The sequence below is a fragment of the Paroedura picta genome, chromosome 1 (assembly GCF_049243985.1).
Source record: "Paroedura picta isolate Pp20150507F chromosome 1, Ppicta_v3.0, whole genome shotgun sequence".
Classification (NCBI taxonomy): domain Eukaryota; kingdom Metazoa; phylum Chordata; class Lepidosauria; order Squamata; family Gekkonidae; genus Paroedura; species Paroedura picta.
In genome coordinates, this window is record NC_135369.1 from 122,609,902 (window position 1) to 122,626,292 (window position 16,391).

The following is a 16,391-nucleotide window of genomic DNA, read 5'->3' on the forward strand; positions in this document are numbered from 1 at the left end:
CTCAGTATAAAGCTTCTAAGAAGGATGATCGTAGAATAGTTAGCCATGTGGTTTGTTAAATTAAAAATAAAATAGGGCAACAACGTTATTAGGATCAACTAAGTATCCCAAAATGGTGAGCAATCCAACCGGTTTTTATAAGCTTTGTTATTTAGTAATTTTTAAATTCTGTGTATTGTTCTTGCTTTAATAACTCAGTGCTCTGAATCAATATATCTATTTTTCATTATGGCCCCACTTGTGGATATTTAAATCTAGTGACTGGAGCTATGAGCAGGCAAGATAGGTCTTTCTGGAAATGAGAGAAAAGCCCCATGGAGGGGGGTTAAAAAAAACCTAAAATAAGAGAAGCAGCACCAGTACCATTAAGAAATGAATGAAATCCCAGTGGTTCTTGTGGTGTTTGCTACAACAGTATTGCCAGCTTTCACACCCTAGCTTCTGTCAGTAAAAGGCAGAGAGGAGGGGGCAGAATCTTTTCCAGTGCTATTTCGGACTCCTAGCACACTCTTGCTCCTTCTGTTCGACTCTGGAGGGAAGATTCAAGGACTAAGCCCAGCAACAACCAGCAGGCAACTTGCTACCGTGCACTGTTATCAATTCATGCAACTGTGATGGTGGCTAAGACTTGATGCCATGCAACTAGCCTGGGCACATTGGCAGCCTCAACACGTGTGGCTTGGCAGTGGGCAACACGCAATTTAACTGAACAACTGTTACAAAGGGGAAGCTGCCAGGGGACAAGGAGGGAAAGCTGAGAGCCTGTGTAATGTAATGATTACAATGTCAGACCTTGTATCTCTGGGAGACCCAGGTTCAGATCTCCACTCTGCCATGGCAACTTGCTAGGTGACTATGGGCTGGTGATTTCGCTCAATTTAATCTATCTCGCAGTATTCTTGTGAGAATAAAATGGATGAGAGCAGAATGATGTAATCTACTAGGGCTCCCTATTGGGGAGCAAGGTAAAAATAGATTAAATATGTGAATAAAGCTGAAGGGAGAATAAAAAGGTTAGTTGGTGATTGAGAAGGAATCAAAGGAAGGAAAGAGGATATCTATCAGTGACTACTAGCCATGTGGCTGAAGGGAACGTCCACATTCAGAGGCCTCTTAATCCAAGCGCTATGAGGCAACAGCAAGTAGAAGTCTTGGCCTTTATGCCCTGTTGTTGGCAGTCCAGAGGAACTGGCTAGCCATTGTGTGAGACAGGATGCTGGAGCAGATGAACTACTGGCCTCATCCAACAGGGCTCTTCTTATGTTCTTGGAAATCAATATGTTTTCTGAGGGTTGAAGCAATGTTGGTAGAAGTTTTCTTATAACTAAACCTGAACTTAATGTGATTATTGCCATATATTACATTTGATATGGATAAAACTAGTCAGATACTTACTTGAACAGTGGGAATGTAGTTATCTCAACATTTAATTATCTGAATATGTATCAAACTGCTGTAAAGTCTGGTGTAGTTCCGGTTGAATAAACAAATGTTGGAACAATAATAAGACATGACAGAGCCTGAATCAGTCCCAATTTTAGAAATAGATCAAACTTGATTAATTTCTTCATCAATAAATAACTATTTCAGTATTGTTACAGACTGTACATGATTAGAGCCACTATAAATATTTCACTGAGTATCCATGCAGTAAAATACATATCTGTCTGGGTTTTTTATTTTCTTTCTTAATAAAGAGGTTTGTACTCAGTTTTGTTGTTCTTTTAGTTAGAGATAAAATAATTGCTTATGAATGGCCTTATTTATCTGAGATTTATGCACAAAAATTTTGTTATGACCTTAGCAGTTGTTTAACGCTGTGTCATCTTACCCTGTCTTGTTACTGAAGTCTTCACTGGTGCCAAAATATGTGATGATAGTGAAAGGAAGCTTATTACCTGTTGAATCACAGATTACTTTTATAAATACACTAGTAATCAAGCCTGCTGTATCTAAATACAGCGGGCGCTAGACCAGGGAGCCCCCGGCAGTCGCGCGGAGCACGGCTGCCGGGGGCTCCGTTTGTCGGGGGCCTGACGCGGCGAGAGGCGCTTTGCGCCTCTCGCCGCGTCAGGCAGTCGGGCAGGGAGCCCCTGGCAGCCGCGCGGGGCTTTGTGGGCGGCCGCCGGCTTTGTGGGCGGCCTTTCCCTTTGTGGGCAGCCTGAAGCGGCGAGAGGCGCCTCTCACTGCGTCAGGCCGCCCTCAAGGAAGCAACTGCAAGCCGCGCAGAGCGCGGCTCGCAGTTGCTTCCTTCAGCAGGCTGGGGATTGGCCCGGCTGATGGTCTGTCCGGAGGAAGGGGCCAATCAGGCCCCTTCCTCATCACGGACAAAGCCCTCCCCCCGAGGATTATTAACGAATTATTTAGTCTGCGGCGCCACGGGTGTGTTAAGGATTAGCAATGAAATCCATTGCCATCACTGCTCATCTCCAGACTATAAAGATTATAAAATCTTGGCCATCACTATTAATCTCCAGACTATAAAGATCAGTTCCCCTGGCGAAAATGGCAACTTTTGGAGGGTGGACTGAGGCATTTTACCCTTTTGAAGAATATTTCCAACCGTGGGGTACCCATCCTCCAGGTGTGAAATGATGGGGCAACCTGTCAGATACAGCAGACAAATGGAGAAGGCTACAAAGAATCCTTATGACAATATCTTCTTTATTCTCTGAAGATTTCAAACATGAATATATCCAGTGCCAGAACATGTACTGGTTCAAAACATGTTTTCAATAAAACCTTTAATCAGTGGCATAGCTAGCAACATGAATAAATAAATGTATCCATAAACAATATTGCATATGGTAACCCAAATGAGAAATGTCATTATTTTTACTTACATCATGTATATATATGTATTCAGATTCATATTATTCTAAAGATGAACCAAGTATTGTACAAGTAAAATATAAATATTATGATATAAAAATTCATAATTTTTACCTTGCATGGAAAATGCTCCAAATAAACTATAGAAACTATAAATCTTACAAAGACATGCCTCAAATACCATTAGAAGTAATAATACAAAATAACCCATGTTATCTTGGGGACTGAGTACCATGTGGACTGCGCCTACTAGTCTCATATGTCTACCCTAGCACTATTCTCCATGGAAGATTATAAACACACACATTGCAAATGCTGAGTCATTCTTAAAGGGATATTACAAGAAACTCAAGTCAAAATTGTCCTCTTGGGTGCAAGGACTGAAGTTTGTGAATATAGTAGGAGTCCTGGAGTAGCCTTTTAGAGAGGTCTGTCTTGCGATTCCTCTGCTGAGAGATTATTTCCAGACAAAAAACCCTCAAGTCATTGTAGATATGATTCATGCTTATAAAGTGCTCCACTAGAGGTGCTTCAAGAACACGATTCGTAATTCCTCATTTCAGGACCCCAGTCCCATATTAGGAATCATGCAAGGTAAAAATTTATTAATCTTTAACTCATAATATTTATATTTTACTTGTAGAATACTTGGCTCGTCTTTAGAATAGTATGAATCTGAATGCTTCTTATACATACATGATGTAAGTAAAAATAATGACATTTTACATTTTGGTTATCATCTGTTGGGCAGATCCATCAGACTGCAGGTCATGCTGGTTAACTGTTGAACTATCCTTGATCACATGTTCGATTTTATATGGTATGATGATGATAAAGATAGTTTTGGAGGGTAGCTATGTTGGTCTGCATTAGCGCAACTAGGTACATCTAGTCCAGGAGCACCTTTAAGAACCAACAAGATTTGTAGAATGGAAGCTTTTGAAGAGAGCTTTGACTCTTGAAAGTTTATAGCCCCAAAATTGTATTAGTCTCTAAGGTGCTACTGGAGTCAAAGCTAGGTGTTATAATTACTTGGTTTCCATTTTGTTATGTATTTTTGAGTGCTAGAATACTTTCCAACATAAGCACTGTTTGTACAGAGGTTATGTCATTGGCTTTAGGCATTCCTTTAACTAGCAAGAATAGAATTGGCTTCAGAGGTGACACTATCACTAGGAAACTATTTTAGGATTGTGTAAGTGGCTGTGCGGTCTTACTCTGTGACTAACTCAGAGTTTATAGAATCTTTGGGCTGGATATTAGCAGAAGACCTTTAACTCTAGGTTATTTGCTCCAAGTCTAAATCTTCACACACAGATGCCCTGACATCCACAATTCACAGACATAATTTAGATGACAATAGTCTACAAGCAGAGAGAACAGATTATCATGATAATGTACAATTAAGTACATGGAAGGCAAGATGATGTCAATGTGTTACTGTTTTATTTATTTACTAGTAATCAAGCCCATTGCAGTTCTAAATGCAATGGGCGCTAGCAGTGAGTGAGGGTTTGGGGGGGGGGACTACCTGCAGTCTTTGGTCGGGGTTTGAAAGGGGAGAAGGGGGAAGGGTAAGGGACACGCTCTCAGCCACCCACCCACCCCCTCTCTCAGAACCCCCCCCCGAGAAGCAGCGCCGCGGTCCTCCCTCCCAAGGCCAGTCAGAACCCCAGGTCCACTTACCGCCCTTGCGCTGGTCCTGGCTGCTCTCTGCTGGTCTTCGGCCATCGCAGTTCCCAGGAGAAGGCCGGCCGGGCCCCCCCCCACCCGAGGCTCTCTGGAGCTTTCCCCTGGCCGGCGGAGCGGCTTCGCAGTGTCTACGACGCTGCGAAGCCGCTCCGCCGGCCAGGAGAAGGCCGGCCACCCCCCCCCACCCGAGGCTCTCTGGAGCCTTCCCCTGGCCGGCGGAGCGGCTTCGCAGCGTCTATGACGCTGCGAAGCCGCTCCGGCGGCCAGGAGAAGGCCATCCGGCCCCCCCCCCCCACCCGAGGCTCTCTGGAGCCTTCCCTTGGCCTGATGCGGCTTCAGGCCAGCGGCAAAGGAGCAACTGTGAGCCGCGCGGCTCGCAGTTGCTGGCGGTGGGAATCAGAGGGACCAATTGGCAGGCGCTTTGCGCCTGCCGATTGGTCCCTCTGATTGTCTGTCATGAGGAAGGGTCCAATCTGGACCCTTCCTCATCCCAGACACATCCCACCCCAGAACCCCTTACTGTCTTATTTAGTCCGTGGCGCCCATGGCGCCACGGGCGGTTTACAGACTAGTGCTAGTGACTAGTGATAATATCCATTGTCTCTCAGGGATGCCTGCATGCAGAAGGGAAGGCAGTTGACAGACATACTGAAACTGCTTTTCTAGGGCTGCTTGGCAATATGGTATGGGTGGGCAGCTCTTGGGAACAGTGGGGCAGGCAGGCGCATGTTGAGGCAGCTGGCCCTGAGGGTGCCCCTACACTTGTCAAGGCTTGGTCAGGGAGGAATCCACATCTCTGGGGTCCCAGTTTGGCTGCTTGACATGAATATGCTGCCTGGGCCGAGGCCGAGGCCTGTCCGGGCCTAGTTGCCTGGTGAGGGCACTCATGCGGCGCCTTTTGGGACCAGTGAGGCAGGGGTGTGTGCCCCCATCCCCCCTCTGCCTTGGCAACATGCATGTCGACGAGGGGGAGTGGGTATTATTTCATTGTTATTAGTCTGCCTTTCATTGTTATTAGTCTGCCTGAGTAGCAGTCTCCCAGCAATGCTTTTTCAAAGTGATCAGGTACGTAGGAGCAAATCACCAAAGAGAAAAGCTCTGGAATCCCAGGTCAACCAGCTGTTCCTAAAGATAGACTCTTCAGTAGAGATCATCTGTCATAGCTACCAATTCTGTTTCTATTACAAGTCCAGGACTGAATCTGGATTGATATGACTATAGATAATTTGTTTCTTCTAAGCCCACGTTCTAAGCCAGAAGTCACCAACCTTTTTGACCTTGCAGAGCTCAAGGCTCTGCGAGGGGCATAGAAGGTTAAGTGATCCCGCAAATACATTGGGTCCAGACCACAAAAGGCCTTGAAGGTCAAAACTCAAGAGGCCTGGAGGATCATTGTCCATGGGGTCGTGACAGGTCGGACACGACTTCACACCTAACAACAATAACAATGCAGCTGTGTCAGCACCGACTGGATATGCTTTCTCCACAGTGTTCCAGTGAGAACCCTAGCAGCTCCATTTTGCATCAGCTGCAATTTCTGGATCAAGGACAAGGGAAGGCCTGCATAGAGCAAGTTACAGAAATTATTCTGAAGGTGGCCATCATTTGGGTCATTGTGGCTGTGTGTTCCTGGGGCAGATAGGGCTCTAGTAGCCGTGCTTGGTGTAGATGGAAAAATGCCAGCTGAGCTACTCTAGTGATCTTGGCCTCCATAGACAAAGACACACCCAGAATAATTCCCAAATTCCTGGCAAATTGAGGTCTTCAGTTGCACTCCGTCCAAGATTGGTAGACATGCAGCCTCTCCGTCCCTTTCCTACTGAACCAAAGGACTTCCATCTTGGAGTGGTTGAGTTTCAGCCAACTTTAAGCCAAACAACCAGCAAACAACCAGCAAATCTTTCTGGGGAGGAGTTGGGGTGGTCGCCCATCAAGAAATAGAGCTGAGTGTCATTAACATACTGATGACAGCCCAACCCAAAACTCCAGACCAGCTGGGCCAGATGGTGCATAAATATGTTAAACAAAGTTGTCACAGTAATGGATTTAAACTATGTTTAGAATGATATTGGTTAGATAATAGGAAAACTTTTTTTTCACAGAGTAGTTCAGCAGTGGAATTGACTGCCTAAGGAGGTGGTGAGTTCACCTTCACTGGCAATCTTCACGCAGTGGCTGGACAGATGCTTATCCTGGATGCTTATATTTAGGCTAATCCCACATTTAGCAGGGGGTTGGACTAGATCGCCTGTATAGTCCCTTCCAACTCAATGATTCTATTATTTATTCCTGAATTTGAGACTATTTATTTAGTTAGTTTTCTAGGCTGCCCACTCTGAAAAGGTCTCAGAGTGGCTTACAGCATAATAAATAATTTTACAATACAAACCTTAGAATCTTAAAATTGAACTAAAACACTTCATTTGCCCCATCAAGTAAACCATCTCACAAGCTGGATGTTGAGGTCGGTAAAGTTAAGATAATTGGTCCGGCTTTTATGGCAGGGAAATGGTTCAGGCCTGAACAGGGGGTTAAGGCTACATTTGGCCCTTCTGTTAGTTTTTTTTGTGTCTAGATGAAATGGGTTTACATGAACCTGGGAATAGTTTAAAGATAGTAGAAGAGGCAGAAACAAAAGGAGAGGCAGAACATGCAGAAGATCCCAGTTTTGATTCCTGGAATTTCTAATTAAAATATTGGTTAACAAGTATTGGAAAGGCTTTTCTCTGTTGGAGATTCTAGGTAACCTCTGCCTAACAGTATACATCAGTGGTCCCCAACCCCCGGTCCGGAACCGGTCCATGGATCAGTCGGTACTGGGGCGCGGCCCCTCTTCGTCCTCCTCCCCGGCTGCTGCCTTGGGGGCTGCCCTGCCACTCTGCCACCAGCTCATCTTTGATGCTGTCTGGTGGCTGCCATGTTGGGGCTCCCCCTGGCATGGCACTGTGCAGCTACTGCTGGCAGCGTCCCCCAGCGGCCGGTGGGAAGTCAGGGGTGCTGGCGGGAAAGCGAGCTGGGGTTCAGGCGGCAGCGACGTCCCTTGGCAAAAGACTACCCCCCACCAGGCCTCAGTAAAATTGTCAAGCATTGACCAGTCCCTGGTGATAAAAAGGTTGGGGACCACTGGACATAGTATGGAGGCTAGAATGAACTATTTGCCTAATCACATAAGTAAGAGAATCCTTGGCCCAAGGGAGATCCCTGTACCAAGGGAGGTTTGCCTGGCCTTGACCCAGGCTAGGGCCTTTTTGGTCCTGGCCCTGACCTGGTGGAATGAGCTCCCGGGGGAGCTTAGGGCCTTGATGGAGCTCTCACAGTTCTTCAAGGCATGTAAGATGGAACTCTTCTGCCAGGTCTTTGGTTGAGGCCAGGCAGGACAGTAGCAATCTGGGCCCCTCCCAAGCCAACAAGATCATCCTGTTGCTCCCTATAGCCTCCTGAGGCTATTATACACCCTCTGTCGAGCAGGGTTGTGGGGCGGTATTTTATTCTGTTGCTTCATGTTTGTTTGTAAAGGTTTTATGGGGTTTTATTGTTGGGTTTGATATTTTGTTACCGCCCATGAGCCAGAAATGGGAGTGGCGGGCTATAGGTCAAATTATAAAATAATAAAGAATTTCAGAGAGAGTTAGAATCATAGAATCATAGAATAATATAGTTGGAAGGGACTTCATGGATCATCTAGTCAAACCCCGTGCACTATGCAGGACACTCGCATCCCAATCGCACATCTACTGTAACCTGCCGCCCCCTTGAGCCTTCACAGAATCAGCCTTTCCCTCAGATGGCTATCTAGCCTCTGTTTAAAAATTTCCAAAGTTGGAGAACCCACCACCTCCTGAGGAAGCCTGTTTCACTGAGAAACCGCTCTGTCAGGAACTTCTTCCGGATATTTAGATGGAATTTCTTTTGAATTAATTTCATCCCATTCATTCTGGTCTGTCCCTCTGGGGCAAGAGAGAACAATTCTGCCCCATCCTCCATATGGCACCCTTTTAAATACTTGAAGATGGTAATCAGATCCCCTCTCAGTCGTCTTCTCTATAGGCTAAACACACCAAGCTCCCCCATTCTTTCTTCATACGTGTTGTTCTCCAAACCCCTCACCATCTTTGTTGCCCTCCTCTGGACACGTTCTAGTTTGTCAACATCCCTCTTCAATTGGGGCGACCAAAACTGAACACAGTACTCCAAGTGAGGCCGAACCAGAGCAGAGTAAAGTGGTACCATCACCTCCTGTGATCTGCACACAATACTCTGTTTGATACAGCCTAAAATCCCATTTGCCTTTTTAGCCACTGAGTCACACTGCTGACTCGTGTTCAATGTATGGTCTACTAAGACTCCTAGATCCCTTTCGCATATGCTACTGCCAAGACAAGTCTCCCCCATCTTATATTGGTGTATTTGGTTTTTCCTACCTAAATGCAGAACTTTACATTTGTCCCTATTGAACTTCATTTTATTCAGCTTAGCCCATTTCTTGAGCCTATCAAGATCATCCTGTATTCTGTTGCTGTTTTCAGTTGTGTTTGCTACCCCTCCCAGTTTAGTATCATCTGCAAATTGAGTAAGTTGTTTCACATTTTTTATATAAAGCGTCTCCCCAAATGTTTAGAATGTGATTGGGTTAGAAAAGTTCTGTTAGACTATTGTGGAATGCAAATGATTGCATTATATTTTGATATGATATTTGAATGTCTGCAATAGTTTGGAATGTTTTTAGCCATATAATTTGTTTTTAGTCATCATTAATATATATGTGTGTGTAGTTTTGGGTAGTGCAATTCTTAATTAGAAATTGCCTCCAGTTTGTTGGCTTTATAAATGCATAGTTTGGATCCTAGTAAACTAGGACAGGAAGGCCTGGAGGATCATTGTCCATGGGGTCGCGATGGGTCGGACATGACTTCGCACCTATCAACAACAAAAACTAAGAATGTGAAGTTAGCATTTGCTTTGATAGAGATATGCTGGTCGTGCTTTACTGAGTGCTTAGTGCGTGGTTGAGCCATTCCAGTTACCATAGAAATTGCACTTGATACATCTCCAAGTAGATGTCTTGTACTTATATTAGACAGTGACTGCAGAGCCTTCCTTCAAACCCATTAGGATTTGTGGAAATCAGCCTCAAAGATATAAAGCAGGAATGCTCTCGCATGATGTAGATGTAGATAATGTGGAGAGACCAGTTTTCCAAAGCTAGAATGTGGATAGGTCTGCCAATTAATTTTGGTCTTACTAAATACATATGCTAGTTTGCTGAGCAGACTTCCGTACTGAGATACTTATCTTGCCTTCTTTAGTTATGTATTCTAGGCTTAATGTTTTTCATGCCTTTTTAAATAGCAGATTGCTCTTCTAACTGTTGTGGGCCAATATAACTAGCCTGGGATATCTGTCTGGTTATTAGAAATTCAGATTTAGAGGTTGTTAACCTTCTGTCGTATGCAGATTATCAGAATCAAATTGTTCTGAGATCCATGGGTAGCAAAGATTTTAATTACAATTACTGTATGCAGTTTGAAAAATGTCAATTGTATAATATTGAGAAGAATATATGGGAAGGGAACCAGGGAGATAAATGAGAATACACAACCAAAACAACCTGTTTTCTTGAAGAATACAAAAAGTAAGTGCTTTTTTTGCTTCTAGGCAATAGAGAAACATAAGAATAGCAGCAAACTGGATATGTTGTGGAAAATCCATGATCAGGATCTCCTATACCATTGTTTTGTTAGATCAAAGTGGTTGGGTAGATATTGAATCTGGCTGGTTTTTGCCCCAAACTAGCATTTGCCCCACAAAGGAAAACAGGTACCTTTCTAGACACCATACAGGTGTCTATATAATACATAATATCTTAATAACTTTATTGCCTCTTTCCAGCATTGAATGGTGACCTAATACCACTTCATACACCATCTGAGCTCCTGGCACTTTGAACCCGAGATGTATCTTTTCCAGTAGAATCCTCTGTATCTGCCATTTGTGGGCCATTTTAGCAAGGGCTGGTTGTAGCCTTGGTTCCTCTGGGAAGCATGAGGTGGGGTAGTTCCAGTCAGACTACTTGTTTCTAGCATCCCCAAACCACTGAGTCTCTCTCCTTACTTACTTAATTACTTGCTTACTTACTTATATGTATTTATTATATATAATATTTATATACCGCCTTCCCCACCATGCTGTTCAGCCTTCCATCCCCAAGCTAGATTATCTCTTCTCCAGAATACCTGTCATTGTGAGATGATGAACTCCTAGGGCTGTCAGGGATTTCTCCATGACTGCCACATGCCCTTGTTGTTGGGTTTGACTGGCAGTGGAAGCTGTATCCTCTGCTCCTACTTTCTTTGTCCCCTGTGGATTGCTAGTACTTTGCAGCACCCAAGAGCATTGTACCCACTGCCAGTCTACCTAGAGTTCCTTAACTTGATCCCCAACTGCTGTCGACCATGTTGTGATATGTCACATTACCTTTTTAGATTCTATACTGCATGTGCTTCAGGGCCTTCAGACAATTTTGGTGCCAGGTCATGGGGCTCAAGTCTACCAGACCCAGACCTTCCAAATAAGAAGTGTTAATACATCAAAGGGCTAGTGGGTTTCCCTCTCAATTGGGAAAGGATGATGTCTTCCAGGAAGCACAGAAATGCTAGGGTCCTTTTCCATCACAATAACTGTCTCACATCCCCTGCATCTCAATCCATCATAACCATGTTGTCAATAACCCAATAGTTAGCAGTTCTTATCTGCTTCTGTGTAATAGAAAAAAAGGTAGATGCATCATGAGCTGGATTGACTCAAAGAAAGCAACAGACTTCAGTTTGCATGACCTGAACAAAGCTGTTAAAGATAACAAACTTTGGAGGCCATTCATAGGGTCACCATAGGTCAAAAGGAACTTGACGGCACATAACCCACACTATTATTATTATTATTATTATTATTATTATTATTACTACTACTACTACTACTACTACTACTACTACTACTACTACTACTACTAGGTAAAAAGCCCACTGCACATGTAAATGCAGTGGGTGCTAGTGGGAAGATGTTTGGGGGTGGGTGGGATGTGGTGGGCATGCGGGGTCTGGCTATGTGAGGTGTAGAGCAGCCTCCCCTTCTTGCCACTTACTGTGGCTGCTGCCACCGCTGGGCAGGCCTTGGTGGCTGGTGGGGAGTGTGTTGCTGAAAGACCGTGTGTATGCCTCACAGCCAGATGTTGGAGGCAGGTGCTTCATGGGGTCGCCCAATCCGGGTATGGACATATCCGGATTGGCCCATGGCCATATCCGGATTGGCCCATGGAGCAGAAGCAGTGTCTGGACACCTGGACAGGGCCCGGACATGCTCTACCATAGTGGCTCTTCTCAATTATATAAAGCCACTATGTGGTAAGGATTATTATTATTATTATTATTACTAGTAATCAAGCCCGCTGTACATAAAATACAGCGGGTGCTAGGCATGGGAGCCCCCGGCAGTCGCGCGGAGCGCCGCTGCCGAGGGCTCCCTTGGTCGGCGGCCTGATGCGGTGAGAGGCGATTTGTGCCTCTCGCCGTGTTAGGCTGCCAGCAAAGGAGCAACTGCGAGCCGCCCTGTGCGCGGCTCGCAGTTGCTTCGGCGGGGACTCGGAGGGACCAATCGGCAGGTGCTTTGCGCCTGCCGATTGGTCCCTCCAGTAGTCTGTCCAGAGGAAGGGGCCAATCGGCACCCTTCCTCATCATGGACACATCCCGCCTCCCAAGCCCTTATCCTTTTATTTAGTCCGCGGCGCCCCCGGCACCGCAGGCTGTGTTAAGATGATGATGATGATGATGATTATTATTATTATTATTACACTATTTCTCACCTGCCATCCTTGGCATGCCAGCTCATAGTGGGTTACAACATAAAAACCCCACAACAATAATACCCATTTGAAACCCCATTAAAACAATATATGACAATACAAAAACGCTGTCACATGAACTTATAGTGTGGCAGTGCAGTCCTAAGCAGAGGTACACCCTTCTTATGCCCATCAAACCAGTGGGATTAAAAGGTCTTAACTCTGTTTAGGATTGCACGATTGCTGTTCTGAGAATTTGTATGCCAGTTTTTTGGGGAAAGTTACTGTGTAATTTCTATATGCTATGCCAGTATTAAAGCTAAAAGAGCACTGCTAATAAATAAATCGGCAGTTATACTAGGAGTGTATTTTTTTTGTCAGGAGCATGTATGTTGATCAACCCTATTTCTAACATTATTTGGTTATTTTCCCCTTTGAACTAGTTATTGGATAATAGCTTTAATCTTTCTGCCTGCTACCTTAGTTATGGGAACAGATTACTCTCATTTTGTTTATTATTGAATGCTACAGGTGCAATTTTAAAAGTGTTTACAGTGAGAATTGAATTGTCCCAATATTTATTATTTTTAAGTATTTTAGTTTATTAATAACTTAATTTTGTATCCTGCCTTTCTGTATAAAAGAATACTCAAGGTGGCTAAATATTAACCCTAGATAATACTGTAGTAGAAGAGGTTTTATAAATCATAGCTGCACAGATTGTTTGGGGTTCTGTGAACAAGTATGCCAATCCCCATGCCAATTCCCAAAGGGGGGCAGGTAAGTGAATGAGTCTTCCATCTCACCTTTGATCACCATGTGGCAACAGGGGCTTCCTAGTGCTTCATAAAGTCCACACATCAAGCTGGGGCATCTTCAGTTGGAGTATACTGGTTTTGATTGTCTCACATTTTACCTTTCTCAGAGTTTAAATTACAGCAAAATCTAAAGTGTTTATCATTTTAAAATCAACATTTTTCTACTGTATTTACAAGATGCCAGATGTTTGATATTTTCTGGACAATAGAAAAGCCTCATAACAAATATGAGAGTGTATTGTTGAAAATGGAGCAATGGTGACTCGAAGAATTGTCTATAGCTGTATTGTAAGATAATAATTCAAGTTCTGAGAGAGGAACAATCAATATAAGTGTGTATATTAATGTCAAGTGTAACTAAAGTCTATTAAATGGACTGTTTTCTTATTACAGAAAAGATGAGAAGGAGTATGCCCTGAAGCAGATTGAAGGTACAGGGATATCTATGTCGGCATGTAGAGAGATAGCAGTAAGTAGTCAAAACGTTTAAATATTTCTTTCATAAGTAATGTGCTGTTGTTCCTCTCTTATCAGAGTACAGGTGAAATTATATGATTGAAATATTACATTACATTACATTACATTACATTACATTATATTATATTATATTATATTATATTATATTATATTATAGTTCCCCCTTCAAGGATCGCTGCCTTGTTGTGGCAAGGGGGCTTGCGTAGTTCAGTGAAGCTATGAGCTATACCGTGCAGGGCCACCCAAGACGGACAGGTCATAGCTGAGAGCTCTGACAAAAGGTGATCCACTGGAGAAGGAAATGGCAAACCACTCCAGTATCTTTGCCATGAAAACTCTATGGACAGTTCCAATAGGCATAACGATATGACGCTGGAAGATGAGCCCCTCAGGTCGGAAGGTGTCCAATATGCTACTGGGGATGAGCAGACGGCTAGTACGAGTAGCGCCAGAATGAATGAAGCGGCTGGGCCAAAGCCGAAAGGACGCTCAGTTGTGGAAGTAACTGGTGGCGAAAAGACAGTCCGATGCTGTAAAGATTTTTATTCCATAGGAACCTGGAACGTCAGATCCATGAATCAAGGCAAGCTAGACGTGGTTAAACAAGAAATGAGAAGACTGAACATCGACATTTTAGGAATCAGTGAACTAAAATGGACAGGAATGGGTGAATTTAATTCAGATGACCATCAGGTATACTACTGTGGACAAGAATCTCGCAGAAGAAATGGAGTAGCCTTCATAATCAATAAGAGAGTAGGAAAAGCAGTCTTGGGATACAATCCCCAAAATGACAGAATGATCTCAGTTCGAATCCAAGGCAAACCATTCAACATCACAGTGATCCAGGTCTACGCCCCAACCACTGCTGCTGAAGAGGATGAAGTTGATCAGTTCTATGAAGCCCTACAACACCTTCTAGAAGCAACGCCCAAAAATGATGTGCTTATCATCATGGGGGATTGGAATGCTAAAGTAGGAAGCCAAAAGATAACCGGGATAACAGGCAAGTTTGGCCTTGGAGTACAAAATGAAGCAGGGCACAGGCTGGTAGAATTTTGTCAAGAGAATACAATGGTCATAGCAAACACTCTTTTCCAGCAACCCAAGAGACGACTCTACACATGGACATCACCAGACGGTCAACACAGAAATCAGATTGACTATGTGCTCTGCAGTCAAAGATGGAAAAGTTCTATCCAGTCAATAAAAACAAGACCAGGAGCTGATTGTGGTTCAGATCATGAGCTTCTTGTTGCAAAATTTAGGCTTAAATTGAAGAAAGTAGGGAAAAGCACTAGGCCACTCAGGTATGAAGTAAATCATATCCCCGACGAATACACAGTGGAGGTGACAAATAGATTTAAGGAATTAGATCTGATAGACAGAGTGCCTGAAGAACTATGGACGGAGGTTCGCAACATTGTACAAGAGGTAGCAACTAAAACCATCCCAAAGAAAAAGAAATGCAAGAAATCAAAATGGCTGTCTGAGGAAGCTTTACAAATAGCTAAGGAGAGAAGGGAAGTGAAAGGCAAGGGAGAAAGAGAAAGATACACCCAATTGAATGCAGAATTCCAGAGAAAAGCTAGAAGAGATAAGAATGCCTTCTTAAATGAACAGTGCAAACAAATAGAAGAAAACAATAGAATGGGGAGGACCAGAGATCTTTTCAAGAAAATTGGAGATATGAAGAGAACGTTTCATGCAAAGATGGGTATGATAAGGGACCAAAATGGTAGGGACCTCACAGAAGCAGAAGAGATTAAACAAAGGTGGCAAAATTATACAGAAGAACTATACAAGAGCGAGCTTAACATCCCTGATGACCACAATGGGGTAGTTACTGACCTGGAGCCAGACATCCTGGAATGTGAAGTCAAATGGGCCTTAGGAAGTCTGAGCAACAATAAAGCTAGTGGTAGTGACAGCATTCCAGTTGAACTATTCAAAATCTTAAAGGACGATGCAGTAAAAGTGCTACACTCAATATGCCAGCAAATTTGGAAAACTCAACAATGGCCACAGGATTGGAAAAGGTCAGTTTACATTCCAATCCCAAAGAAGGGCAATGCCAAGGAATGTTCAAACTACCGCACCATTGCACTAATTTCTCATGCTAGCAAAGTTATGCTCAAAATCCTACAAACTAGGCTCCAGCAATATGTGGACCGAGAACTTCCAGAAGTACAGGCAGGATTTCGAAGAGGCAGAGGAACTAGAGATCAAATTGCCAACATACGCTGGATCATGGAGAAAGCTAGGGAGTACCAGAAGAACGTCTACTTCTGCTTCATTGACTATGCTAAAGCCTTTGATTGTGTGGAGCACAACAAATTGTGGCAAGTTCTTAAAGAGATGGGAATACCAGAGCATCTTATTTGTCTCTTGAGAAATTTATATGCAGGTCAAGAAGCAACAGTGAGAACTGAACATGGAATCACTGACTGGTTCAAAATTGAGAAAGGAGTTCGGCAAGGCTGTATACTGTCGCCTTGCCTATTTAACTTGTATGCAGAGCACATCATGAGAAATGCGGGATTAGAGGAGTCACAAATTGGGATCAAGATTGCAGGGAGAAATATCAACAACCTCAGATATGCAGATGATACCACTCTAATGGCAGAAAGTGAAGAGGAACTAAAGAGCCTGTTGATGCGGGTGAAGGAGGAGAGTGCAAAAGTTGGCTTGAAACTCAACATCAAGAAAACAAAGATCATGGCATCCGGCCCTCTCAA

General features: G+C 43.8%; 1 protein-coding gene across 3 annotated transcripts in view; it reads left to right on the top strand.

Moving 5' to 3' along the window:
* The window catches only part of CDK19 (cyclin dependent kinase 19), a 107,691-nt gene that overhangs the window by 23,199 nt on the left and 68,101 nt on the right, over positions 1 to 16,391 (top strand). For all 3 annotated transcript variants that reach the window (XM_077302079.1, XM_077302086.1, XM_077302095.1), the window contains one exon: positions 13,570 to 13,645. In XM_077302079.1, the coding sequence (XP_077158194.1) occupies positions 13,570 to 13,645 (76 nt within the window). The remainder of the gene's footprint in view (positions 1 to 13,569; positions 13,646 to 16,391) is intronic.